At 41.8% G+C, this 13,714-nt stretch overlaps 1 protein-coding gene across 4 annotated transcripts in view; it reads right to left on the reverse strand.

Annotated features, from left to right (window-relative positions):
• The window catches only part of LOC309533114 (schwannomin-interacting protein 1-like), a 397,153-nt gene that overhangs the window by 139,611 nt on the left and 243,828 nt on the right, over positions 1 to 13,714 (reverse strand). Inside the window, exon 1 of one of the 4 annotated variants that reach the window (XM_082224234.1) lies at positions 933 to 1,109. The exons of 2 other annotated variants lie outside the window; for them this stretch is intronic. In XM_082224234.1, the coding sequence (XP_082080360.1) occupies positions 933 to 1,034 (102 nt within the window). In that variant the 5' untranslated portion in view covers positions 1,035 to 1,109. Of the gene's footprint in view, positions 1 to 834; positions 1,110 to 13,714 lie in introns of those variants that run through there. One more of the 4 variants, XM_082224235.1, reaches the window with a different exon arrangement.

The raw sequence follows: 13,714 nt of genomic DNA on the forward strand, positions 1-13,714 counted from the left end.
AAGGCATTTTTATAAAGTACAAAATAAATCCAGTTTAAAATGTGTGACCCACAATTATTTCCAATACCAAAATTATTGGATCACAAAATAACCCAGCCAAAGCCTGAAAGCCAAGGGTTTAAGAATCCTCTTGCATACCCAGTATTTAGAAACAGCATGAGTAATAGATCAGATCAATTCAGCCAAGAAAATCACATTTAATAGAAGGAGGTAGGATTTATCCCTAAATGAATCTTGCATATATTGTTCAAACTGTACCTAATTTTTAAATTTTCCAATTCTAACAGTATTTCCCTATACATAATTAGCAATTGCCCTTCTAAATTAGCCTAGCCGCAGGCTTCAGCTTTCCTGCCTGTCAAAGTTGCAAAGCCTGCATAATTGATTATGAATAGCACTAAATCATAATTTTGCTATTTGCTTCCTGCCTTTTCAAGCAGCCGCGAAAGCTAACCAGGGTATATTTTTGTGCTGGGCCACTTTAGGCATTTGAAATTCTAAAAATAAAAAAGTGTTCTCTTTCAGATTAGGTACCACCGAGATCCAATTAAAGAGTGCAAAAATCTGAAATGCATTCATGGGGCTGTGGCTTTTATTTGTTCCCATGCCTTCAGTTTCCTGAGCTGGAATATCTGTGGACATAGTTTGCAACAAAGCCAAGCAAAAAGTTCCATTCTAAGAGGCTGGAAGAGTCCATGCACTGTTTAAACATGTTGCCTCCTACAATTGCTATTGTCGTCAGTTTCAGGGGAAATCAAATGGCCATTATTAAAGGCAGAAATGATTTGAAAGCACTTCTCCCTGCCCCTCCCCAAACCCTTTAGCAATACTCACATTCATCTTAAACAAACAGACCTTCTCTTTCAAGCCATTTTGTAAGACATTCCAGTCATTTCAATGGAATAAATAAAGTAGGGTCCTGTTCTCCGTACCGGCTGCCTGGGGTATTGTTCATCGCCTCTCTTTCCTTTTGATAACCATTCCTTCAGGATATGGAAGTTGAGTTCAAAAATAGACTCCAATTCACTTGGCATCAAGCATGCAGACTTCAGCCCTTTCCAGCAGCTGTTAGGCTCCCACTGAACCACAACCGGGTGCCAATAGATTTCAATATAATCTTTTCTTGGAGCTGGTACGCTGCGTCGCATGAACTTGCCTTAACCCTCCAGATGGATGGTGATCTCTCAACAGCGCTGAAAGAATATGAGCTGATCTGTCCTAAAGCCTTGTCTTTTTCATTCATCGACCTTGCAAGGAAAATCCCGTCTCTCTTCTGAATTATTCATGATGCCTTCCCTTCCACCACTCCCAGTATATATGCTTCAAATCATTTAATGCAGCACGACTTTTTTCATTTTGCCTTTTTTTTAAAAGAAGAAATAGCTGTGTCGTATACCTTTAACAATACACTTTGAAGACATATGTCACAGGTTTCCCCCCCTCCCTTTTCTCATTTCAATGATATTAATTATATACTCTTCTGTAAACTGACCTCTCTGGTTGCAATCCTATACACATGCATAGGATTGGGCTCTGAAGATAACAAATGCCATTTGAATAGAGCCGGCTATTATGTGAAAGTGGTTGGAAATAAAGTAATCATTATTCATTCAGCTTTTCATTCAGCTTGCATACTGCTTATGTGCCAAATGCAGTTTGGAAGTATAACGTCAGTTATGAAATCCATACGTAATTAATGTGCTTGAGAAATTTGAGATCTCACTTTTCCTTTTTTAAAAAAAATACAATTAATTTCTTTTATCTTTTCGCAATGGTTTCAAAGTTCGGACAACTGGAAAAAAACACCTTTATTTTTATTTTTAAAGGGGGAGATCAAAGAAATACTCTACAAACTCATGAATATGTTCTAGTTTTCTGTATTGTTCACGTACATCTCATATCATGCACATGATAAACTTCTCCTGCAAGTTCCATAGATCCCACAAGCCCACTCCTCAGTTAGTTGGAGCAGGGCTTTCACTGTGGCTGCCCCTGTTTTGTTTCATAACATCCTTGTTCTACTTTGACTGCAGATGATGTTTCTGAATGGCAGATCAGCTTGGAGTAAGACCTTCCTCATCCATGTTTTTGTTCTTGTTTTTATTATGTATTTTTTGTTTTTTATATTGTATTTTTATGTTGTGAATTGCCCTTAGATCTACTGTAAGCTTTCCAGAGTGGCTGGGAAAACACAGCCAGTTGGGTGGGATATAAATAAAATAATAATAATAATAATAATAATAATAATAATAATAATAATAATAAGTGAAGGGTGGTATACAAATCGCAACAACAACAACAACAACAACAACAACAACAATATGACAGGCACCTACTATTTGTACTTTTTACACTGCCCTTCTCAGAACTTGCTCCTGTTTGTCTATATCTTTTTAAAATTGTGGCACCCAGAATTGGCTGCAGTACTCTAGATGAGGTCTGACTAGGGCAGAATAAAATGGAATTACCACTTTCAGTGACTTGGAAACTTTCAATGCACAAAGGATGCTCAGGCGTAGCTGCCTACCAGGGAATCAGAACAGATCCAGACATTATTCAGAACAAGCTGGAAGAGTTATTGATTATGCTAGGGATGGGCAAATCTGCCATTTTTTATTTCTCTCCATTTCTTGTTTTTGGGGAGATCTGCCAGGCTTGGCTCAGCCAGAGATCCATTGGATCCTAACCCCACTCATCTTGGCATATTTAAGCTTTAGGATTGCACCCATAATATCTCTTATAAATATAAGATTGATAAACATGTTGAAATAATATAATAATAATGATAATGAAGAAAAAAACTCTGACTATCAATATCTAAATCATATATCCAACTTTCATTTGATGGAAAAGTAATACATATGCTCTAAAGACTTCTAATGTTTTTAAAGGGGACCATAGCATGAAATGGTATTGGATTGGATTCTACTAATCCATAGTCCAAAAGCCAGGTTTCTATGCATGCACAGGGATGCATTTGAGAAAGTCTAAAGGAGGGTGAGGGACGCGGGTGGCGCTGTGGGTTAAACCACAGAGCCTAGGACTTGCCGATTGGAAGGTTGGAGGTTCAAATCCCCACGACGGGATGTCTTACAATCTGGATAAAAAGATTGGTTTTCAAGTGGAAAAATCAAAGTTAGAAACAGAATTGTTAGAACCCAATGCTAAGATACTTTCAAGAATATACAATTTGCTGTTGAAATGGAATACTGAGGAAGAAACGGTAAAATCTGCAATAATCAAATGGGCACAAGATATAGGACATAACATCATGTTTGCTGACTGGGAGAAGTTATGGACCACCGGAATTAAATTTACGGCATGTAATGCCTTAAGAGAGAATATTATGAAAATGATGTATAGGTGGTACATGACCCCAGTCAAGCTTTCAAAAATGTATCACTTGCCAGATAACAAATGTTGGAAATGTAAAGAAATTGAAGGTTCATTCTTTCACCTTTGGTGGACGTGCCCAAGGATTAAGGCTTTCTGGGAAATGATATATAATGAACTGAAAAAGGTATTTAAATATACTTTCCTCAAGAAACCAGAGGCCTTCCTCCTGGGCATTGTTGGCCAATTGGTGCTAAAGAAGGAGAGAATTTTCTTTATGTACGCTACAGCAGCAGCAAGAATTCTCATCGCAAAGCATTGGAAGACACAAGATCTACCCACCTTGGAAGAATGGCAGATGCAACTAATAGACTATATGGAGATGGCGGAAATGACTGGCAGAATCTGAGACCAGGGAGAAGAGTCGGTGGAAGAAGATTGGAGGAAATTTAAAATTTATTTGCAGAAACATTGTAAAATTTTTGAATGTTGATGACATTGAAATGAATTGAAGGGGCTCTAGCAACAAGGTAAAAAGTATAAGATAGATCAGGAATTTGCTGAACTAAATTTAAAAGGGATACAATAATGGGAGGCGTGAGGAAGTCAGGAAAATAAGTCAATTTAAAGTGGAGAGATTAAGAAAGAGAGAAATTTTGTTTTTCTTCTATATGTGTTTTTTCTTCTTTTGTGTTTAATGTTTGTATTTTTGTATTTTGTACTATTGTGTTTTTGTATTTTGTATTTGTTTTGCATTTGCCTTTTGTGTTTTTTAAACTTTTCTATTGTCAAAACCTAATAAAATATTATTAAAAAAAATAAATCCCCACGACGGGGTGAGCTCCCGTTGCTCGGTCCCAGCTCCTGCCAACCTAGCAGTTCGAAAGCACATCAAAGTGCAAGTAGATAAATAGGTATCACTTCATCGGGAAGGTAAATGGCATTTCCATGCGCTGCTCTGGTTCGCCTGAAGTAGCTTAGACATGCTGGCCACATGACCTGGAAGCTGTATGCTGGCTCCCTCGGCCAATAAAGCGAGATGAGCGCTGCAACCCCAGAGTAGGTCACGACCTAGGTAGGAAAGCCCCCGAGGTCCTCAGTTGGCTCCTGGGCCTTAGGTTCCACCCCAGTCTCACACACTTCCAGTGATGCCTTGCTGTTGTTCACAAACCGCTAAACCATTTACATGAATTTGACTTGGTTGAGACAGAATTGGTGCTAAGTCGAATTCAATGCCAACTTGAACCTTGACATCAACACTTGGAAAGTTCACTCTCTGATGTGTACTGGAGACATATCCTCCAACATAAACAACTCTGATGGGATGGAGTGTGTTTGGTTTTTTGATCGACAAAATAATGCTGCTTCTGCATTCAGTGAAATTTTGGGTTTTCTTCTTCTGTCTGGCACAGTCACTGAGTGTAAATAGAATTACCTTGCCCGAGGTATATCTTAAACCATCCACACTAGAATCTTCTTAACCTATATCTTCTAGAGAATAGAAACAATCACCATAGCAACTGCATCCTCATACTAAAGCTCTATTTGTCTCTAAAGGCCTATAAGTTTTTTCTCATATATGGATGACACTTATTAATTTAAAATAAGATCTAACAATTAGCTCGTCTACAGGAGGCTAATGCCTCATCCAGTCCCTGCTGTTCAGCTTACGACTAGACAGTTGGAAATCTTGGCCATGTTTTCTGAATTGCTAAACGGCATTTCACCAGCAGGGAATTTCTTTGAGTAAAATCACAGCACAAACTCACAGCTTTTTATGATCAATTATATTACATTTCTATACTTGATGTAAATTTATTGCAAAGTTTTTGAATTGCTCCATCAGCAAAAATTCGGCTGTAGTCCTGGTGTGCAATAACTTCATTAGGAAAAGTTTACAAGATGCATTTGCCGATCATGTCACATTTAAGAAACATTTAAAGTACCAAACACATTCATTTAGGACATAAAACAAATGAAGCACAGTTGGCAAATGGAAATCACACTCAGGGAGGTTTTCGTTCAGGCAGAATGTGACCCAGGAGGCTGATATAAGAGCTGGTGTTTCGCAAGAGCCTCAGAAGTTTTTGATATATGTCTACACTAATTGGAGATTATTAATTGGAGATGAAAATTTGATCTAATAATAAGCCAGAGTGCACGGAAATGCCGTTTACCTTCCCGCCACAGCAGTACCCATTTATCTACTTGCACTGGCGTGCTTTTGAACTGCTAGGTTGGCAGGAGCTGGGACAGAGCAACGGTAGCTCACTCCATTGTGGGGATTTGAACCACCGACCTTCTGATTGGCAAGCCCAAGAAGCTCAGTGGTTTAGACCACAGCGTCACCCATTCACAAGTGCCTTGGCCCCTCCCTGGCAGTAAAAACACAACAACAATGAATTAAATAAATTGCCATTTGCTGCCCTTTCATGGCGGCCAAAGCCACCATCATGGACAGGGAGACTAGTGATGTGAGAGGAAGACGGGTTCATCCTCAGTGCAGTTAGGAACTGGTGGTTAGACAAGAACAGTCTTCACTGGCTTGGTGTCCTGCAGATGCTCTAGACTACAACTCCCATCAGTCCTAGCCAGCATGTGATAATATGTTTTCCTTATATCTAAAGCGAGCTGGTGGTTAGGGGAAAAAAAGAGCAGAGTCAGGTTGCATATTAGGAAACATTACTGACAACTTCCAAATGATTAAAGGAAAGAAACTCAGACGGGTTTTATTTTATTTTTTTGGTTGCTGTTGCCTCTAATGCTAAATTTGGAGCTTTGCCCTGCCAGCTTCTTTAAAGCTCCCTCAAGCCCACCCATAAGCACACAAATCAAATTTTTTTTTATCTTCCGCCAGAATCCATGGTATCAGCTTTTTCCTCCCCTGCAAAGCTATTTCTCCTCGGAGCTACCTCTGCCACCGCCTGCCTCCCACTTTAGAAGCAGCAGTTCTCCTGTGCCACATTAACTCCCTGCCTTCCAACAGCACAGGCCAGCAGGACGGTTTCAAGCATGCTCATAAGTGGCGGAAATGTTTAACTAGCATAGCAAAAACATTCTTGCTTGGGCAGATTTGCCAGCAGTGCTAGATTTAACCATCAGACTAGGACAGTACTTGCTTGTAAATGGAGGGCCTTTGCCCAAATGACACTTTCTGGGGTTTATGGAGAATGAACCTACTGAGTGTATGGTGATTGCTTCTCTGTCAAATGGCAGAGCATTTTGTTTCCTGCAGGGTGTAGTACATGGGACCTGGTACTTACACTTCATGTCACTAGTTGGCACAAGTGATAGTGATATAAGATGTACCAAGCAAAGTAAAGCCATCTTTGCAATTCTGCAATCTTAGAGGGTGTGTCTGCTCCTTCCTGCACAGTATCCACAACAGATAGGTAGCCGTGTTGGTCTGCCATAGTCAAAATAAAAAAAAATCCTTCCAGTAGCACCTTAAAGACCAACTAAGTTAGTTCTTGGTATGAGCTTTCGTGTGCATGCATGTGTATCTGAAGAAGTGTGCATGCACACGAAAGCTCATACCAAGAACTAACTTAGTTGGTCTTTAAGGTGCTACTGGAAGGAATTTTTTTTATTTTTAGTATCCACAACAGTACATTACAGAGGGCTGGGCTGCTAAAGCAATCCTAACTACAAGAAGCTGGCATAATTAGCACTTACCCTGGCAAAAGTGACTCCTATTCCAAACTCCATTCAGGCTACAACCATCTGGGTGGCAGCTGAGACTGACCCCAGGTTTTGAGGATTGAGCCCTAGCTCAGACTGAGATTTATGGAGCTTGGAACAGGTGTAAATCTCTCATTGCCCCATCCTGTCCCTGCCTCGCCCCTTAAACACAACTTTTTGGGGACTTGCACAGCATAAGTTATACCAGTTTAAGGTCCCCCTGCTGAACCCCAGAAGAGCAGAGCTGAGGTACTTAATGCTGGTATATTTGACTTATGCCAGCACAGCCCCAGCTCAACAGGACTACTTGGACTACTGCAATGCGCTCTATGTGGGGCTACCTTTGAAGGTGACCCAGAAACTACAACTAATCCAGAATGCGGCAGCTAGACTGGTGACTGGTGGCGGCCGCCAAGACCACATAACACCGGTCTTGAAAGACCTACATTGGCTCCCAGTACGTTTCCGAGCACAATTCAAAGTGTTGGTGTTGACCTTTAAAGCCCTAAATGGCCTCGGCCCAGTATACCTGAAGGAGCGTCTCCACCCCCATCGTTCTGCCCGGACGCTGAGGTCCCGCGCTGAGGGTCTTCTGGTGGTTCCCTCATTGCAAGAAGCAAAGCTACAGGGAACCAGGCAGAGGGCCTTCTCGGTAGCGGCGCCCGCCCTGTGGAATGCCCTCCCATCAGATGTCAAAGCGATAAACAACTACCTGACATTCAGAAGACATCTTAAGGCAGCCCTGTTCAGGGAAATTTTTAATGTGTGACATTTTAGTGCCTTTTTGGTCTCTGTGGAAGCTGCCCAGAGTGGCTGGGGAAACCCAGCCAGATGGGCGGGCTACAAATAAATAATAATAATAATAATAATAATAATAATAATAATAATAATAATTAACAGGAAGAGCCCAAGATCTGCTGAATCCAAACTTTTCTGCTCAAGGCAAATGGCAATAAGGTGCTGGTGGGGCCATGTGTCCAACTTTGCTGTGTACAATCCGCTGCTTGAAGGCATTCCCTACTTAGTGCGATGTCTAGACAATATCTGGGTTAAAAGATAAAACACCCCAAAGAAGGGTGAGCAAGAGGTGCCTTGTCCACCAGCAGTTTGCATCTGGAGAACAGGCACACAACTCCCCTCCTCACAGTCTTCCCCACTATGAATGAGACCTATTGTAATTGCAGTTAAATCATATGAATTATTTCTAAATTTGTATCTAAACTATAAATCACAATTCACAAATTCGATACAAATCTTTGCACTGCAGCCTGTGCTTGGAGGGTTGCCTTCCCGATGGAAGTTGTAAGTCGGGATATCAGAAAAAAATGGAAAAGGAAGCTGAAACTCCTGCAGTTTGCATGTTTATCTGTGGTCAGGAATGTACACCAGCCAAGCATATATGATAGGTATTTGTTCACATTGTTGTTGTTTTTAAGTCTGCAAATGATACATGATTTATGACTTTTAAAACCTTGTTTTCACATCGCCCTTACATTGAAATGAAATAAAGTTATGTAAGTTACTAGGCTACTGTCAGATGCTGTTGTGGTTGCTCGAGAGTAACCAGGCAGGACTCCGACCTGTCTTTTACAGGCTTTATTCTTGGTGCAAACTATTTACAGTGAAGAGCGTCGTAAGTTCATGTCTGGCTCAATCGCTAGCAGAATCCGGGAGTGGTCGGTTTTTGTACCTCCCCCAGCATAAAAGTCTCATCACCCCCAACTGTTTCCGCCCCTCCCTGCGCTGAAGACTACTGCGCAGGATGGGCGATGGCAAGGGCGTGCTCCCTGCCTCTCCAGCTTGCCCAGAAGCGGTGTTAAGGCTCTCCCTAGCATCCTCTGGTCCCTGGACCTCTTCTCCACTGGAGGTGGGGCTTTCCTCCTCGCCGGAAGAGGAACTGCTTCGCAAGATTTTTGGAGGCTCCCTGTAACACAACTGCCCTTCCATCTCTCGCCTCTGAGCTGATGGCAGTTCCCTGACACCTACTGCCCCTGCTCATGTTGCTCGCCACCCCTGCCTAGCCCCCACTGCCAACCCCCCAACCCCAACCCCCCCCCACAGGTCCTTCCATCCCACATAGCATTTGGTCTAAACTGAACTGCAGCAGAATGGAAACAGTACTGATTGTGATGAATACAGGCTGGAATGGAAATTGATGCCTTCTGACAGCCTCAAGTGTTATTTCGCCACATTTCTCTTGACTAAAAGTAGGCAGGATCCAAAGTGGGAGCAATGCCACCTTTTACAGCGCTGTCTAAATTGCTATCTCCACCCCCCTCCTGGCAGGATTCCTGTGATTTTAACAATTGCATGAGAAGATGATGCCACCGGGTGAGCTTTTGCTTAGGTTTCCCCCTCCCCTAAACACAGTGCTTTTTGTGGTGGGTAAAGTTTCCCCTAGCTATTTCTACTATTTTGATGCAACCTGACAAATAAAACAGCTGTACACCAACCACAGCAGTAACAGGAAGTGTTGTGGAGTTATTTGGGTGGCAATTCTGTCATCATGAGGCATCTATCTAAACCCATTTTGGCATTATGGCACGGCAAGAACAGGCCACCATAAATAAACTTCTTAAGATGCCAACCTCTCATCCCCAATCCATCATGGTAATGCAATGGAATCAACAACTCCACCAACTCCAACAAGTTCCATCAGGCAATGGGGCAAGCACTCCATACTATTTCCACACACCCAATATCTCATATCCATGTAGAGAAGAGAGAGTTGGATTATACTGCTTAACCAATGCTGCTTGGGCAGCTGGCCCTGCCCTCTTGACTCCCATGTGACAAACACTAAGGGGAGAGCAAAAGACGATGACAAAGGGGTAAACATTGAGGGGGTAGGGCCAGTGGCACATGCAACATTAGAGTATGACCAGCAGTAAAGTCCTGCTCTGTCTTCTCCATGTGTACTTTGTGTATTATCTGAAAAGGGGCTCAAATTGACTCCATCCTCTCAAATTGTGCATCCTCAGAAGTCAGGTAGTAGGCAGCCCGGACACTGAGATCCAGCTCTGAGGGCCTTCTGGCGGTTCCCTCATTGTGAGAAGTAAGGTTACAGGAAACCAGGCAGAGGGCTTTCTCGATAGTTGTGCCTGTCCTGTGCAATGCCCTCCCATCAGATGTCAAGGAAAGAAACATCTGTCTTACTTTTAGAAGACATCTGAAGGCAGCCCTGTACAGGGAGGCTTTTAATGTTTCAGGTTTTGGGGTATTAATATTTTGTTGGGAGCTGCCCAGAGTGCCTGGGGCAACTCAGTCATATGGATGGCAGAAGCAGCAGCAGCAGCAGCAGCAGCAGCATAGGAACTCAGGCAAAGTCTGAGTCCATGGGCGGCATCCAACTTTCTTTGTCTGCTAGTGGAAGAGCTCTTGTACTAGTGAACAACGAGTTTTAATGTGTAATGGAGGAATCCAACCCAACAGTTGTTTTGGAAGCTCATTATGCAACAGATTGTGCAGTCTATGGTGCAAAAGTTACAAGCGATCTGCTTATGCATTCTCTTGTGCCACAATGCTCCACTGGTGCAAAACATTTTGCCAACTGAACAACTACACTGCTAAGAGTCTAACTTGGTACTTCACTGGCTACCACTCAATGTCACTATCCAGACTTTATTATATTAAAAAGTCCCCTTTAAAAGATTGAGTTGTCATAATTCATTATTCTCTCTCCAATAGATTTCCCATATAGTTTCCTACGAGCTTTGACTTTTGCCTCAGACATAACTGACTGGTTTTGAAACAGACATTCCTTTGTGGAGTTTATATATGTATCACAATTGACTTTCAAGTGGAAACATTGTGGGAGCTTTAATTTGGTGTTGTCTTGCCCTCTCTTAGACTGGCCTTGCGAAGCTCATTAAGCCCCTTAAAATTAGTGAAAATGTACTAACCCCCCCTCCCAGCTGGTAATAGTATCCAACTGAACTTTTATGTAGCTTACAGGAAATTGCACAGTGCTGAACGCTGGGGCAGGCTAGCCTGCTGGGTAGAAGTACTTGAAAATGTCATAACATTAAACATAATAGCTTCCTAGACAAAATTTTAATGACTTTGGAGACACACAATTAACATTATTATTTAGTATAAGACTGATACAGCTGGCCAGTATATGATAACACTCCCTATGCAATCATTAAAAGAACTATTTCTTTATTAAAAAAATCATAACAATCCACTAATTTAACAGTAGAAAAACCAATGTGTTGGTTTATCATTTATCATTAGAGAAGCTAATGAATATGTTATGTCCTATGGACTCAAATGAGACTACTCAAAGGGCACAAGCCAACACCATGCCAACAGTTCATGAGTTGTGGATGTCATCCAGCAACAATTGGTTTATTTGCTCTGATGTCACAGAGATACCTGTTTATTAAGCAGGGTTGTGGCCTCCACAACCATTGGCATAGTTGCTTTGATGTCACAGAAAGGTTGGGAAGTTTTGGGGAGAGGCTGCTAAGCACTAAGGTAGGAGAGGTTTGCACAGAAAATAAATTGCATGTGAAAATTACCAAAGGGGAGAGAAAATGTCAGTGAAAAAGGCTGCAGGCTTTTTTGTTACACTTACTTTACTTTTGAGGTGAATGGGGTGGTGGTGTTTGTTAGTGTCCTTTCATTCTACGAAACATCTCATTAGTGGTTTGCACTTTGCAGTCTTCCTGGATGCCCATGTATCAGTTAGAGAAAGGCATTATGAAGCAACTCCTTTCCTGGGACTTTTTCAGATCAGGACATGCAGGCAGCCAGGGAGGCTGCAAGGTGCTGGAAAAATGTTTGCTGGAAAGAAAAGTACCCTTATCACCCTTGACCATCACGCAATGATAAGGTACGCTGAAAACCACACACTTGTTGTTGTTTAGTCATTTAGTCGTGTCCGACTCTTCGTGACCCCATGGACCAGAGCACGCCAGGCACTTCTGTCTTCCACTGCCTCCCACAGTTTTTTCAAACTCATGCTGGTAGCTTCGAGAACACTATCCAACCATCTCGTCCTCTGTCGTCCCCTTCTCCTTGTGCCCTCCATCTTTCCCAACATCAGGGTCTTTTCCAGGGAGTCTTCTCTTCTCATGAGGTGGCCAAAGTACTGGAGCCTCAGCTTCAGGATCTGTCCTTCCAGTGAGCACTCAGGGCTGATTTCCTTAAGAATGGAGAGGTTTGATCTTCTTGCAGTCCATGGGACTCTCAAGAGTCTCCTCCAGCACCATAATTCAAAACCACACACATACACACCTAAATTCTAAGAAAATTCTGACACGCCCAGAGAATGAAGCAGAAAAATGGAAGCCTCTCTTACTGAGGAAGAAAACATTTGAGAATCTGGAGGACAGGTTTTGGCACAGCACTTAAATGGGAGCAGGTGAGCTGTAGGCCAGACTGTAAGTGTGGTAGATTATAAGCCTGTTTACGTCCACTTTGGTTCCTTAGTAGTGGTTTGGTCACATAAGGGCTGATTTTGTGGGAGAAGTAGCCATATTGCTTTGATCACATACACACAGAGACTTTTGTTGAAAGGAGTTGGACGTGCCTTTGACACCCACAGAGTTAACACTTCCTTGATCCCTCTTCCATCACTGACTGACCACACTGCAGTAGTGAGCAGTGCTTTTTCCACAGCTTTCTGGGTTTTCACAGATTTCTGAGTTTGAAACATAGGGTGACCTGTTCCTTGAGCATTCATCTTGAATGGTTTGCAAGGAGATTAGATGATGTTGGCTATACAATTAGCATTCATTCTTCCATGGGGGTGGGCGGGATATCCAGGAATAAATTGCAATTTCCTCCTGTTCAGTCATTCACTAGAAAGAATGATTTAACTTACAGCTTCCTGGATTTCATTACTCTGTGGCACGACTGCCAATAGTTAAAGATTGGAGGAGTGTTGCTTATTTGTGATGGCTTCAATATCTATCAATGGATTTGTTCTTCTGATATGTTGAAAACGTGTGTCTCATATGAATAGTTGCAAGTACCTGTTCCCATGCCTAAATCTCCACTTCATTTATTAAAAAGAAGAAATCTATATTTTCTCATATTGAAGACTAATTATTATATTAAGTTTTTCTACTACTGTTTACAGTTTTCATTTACTCTTATGGCAGACCTGGGAGATGGTTTGCTGTAACCAGTCCAAGGTTAATTAGGACACTTCATTAGCTGAACCAGGGATGTGAAGCTGAATGTGAATTTCTGAGGAAGTGAATCTCCTCTCAGCTGTGCAGATTTGTCAGTGATGCAGGTTTTCTTGAAAATTCTGAATGGGAAAATGTTCACTTTGCATCAGAAAATTTTCTAGAGAGTGTGATGCAATATTTCATTTGTATTTAGTAAAAGAAGAGCAAACATTGAAATGGCCAAGCTTGATTATATTGTATTTGGACTGGTTTTGTATTGGACCAGACTGTTATTATTAATGTTTGATGTTTTATTATGTTTTTCTATGTGCTGGAAGCTGCCCAGAGTGGCTGGGGCAACCCAGCCAGATGGGCAGGGTATAAAAATAATAATATATTATTACTGTATTTGCAATTGGCATCCATTACTTGTTACAAATGAAACTTTCAAATGGATTTCTCTCATGGATTAGGTAGGGTTCCCATACGTCCGGATTCCCCCAAAATAGCTCAATAGCTTTTTGTGTCCGGATTTTGACTTCTTGAAATAAGGCAACCCTATTCAACTAAGTTTTACT

This window comes from Podarcis vaucheri, assembly GCF_965113315.1.
Source record: "Podarcis vaucheri genome assembly, chromosome: 5".
Taxonomy (NCBI): domain Eukaryota; kingdom Metazoa; phylum Chordata; class Lepidosauria; order Squamata; family Lacertidae; genus Podarcis; species Podarcis vaucheri.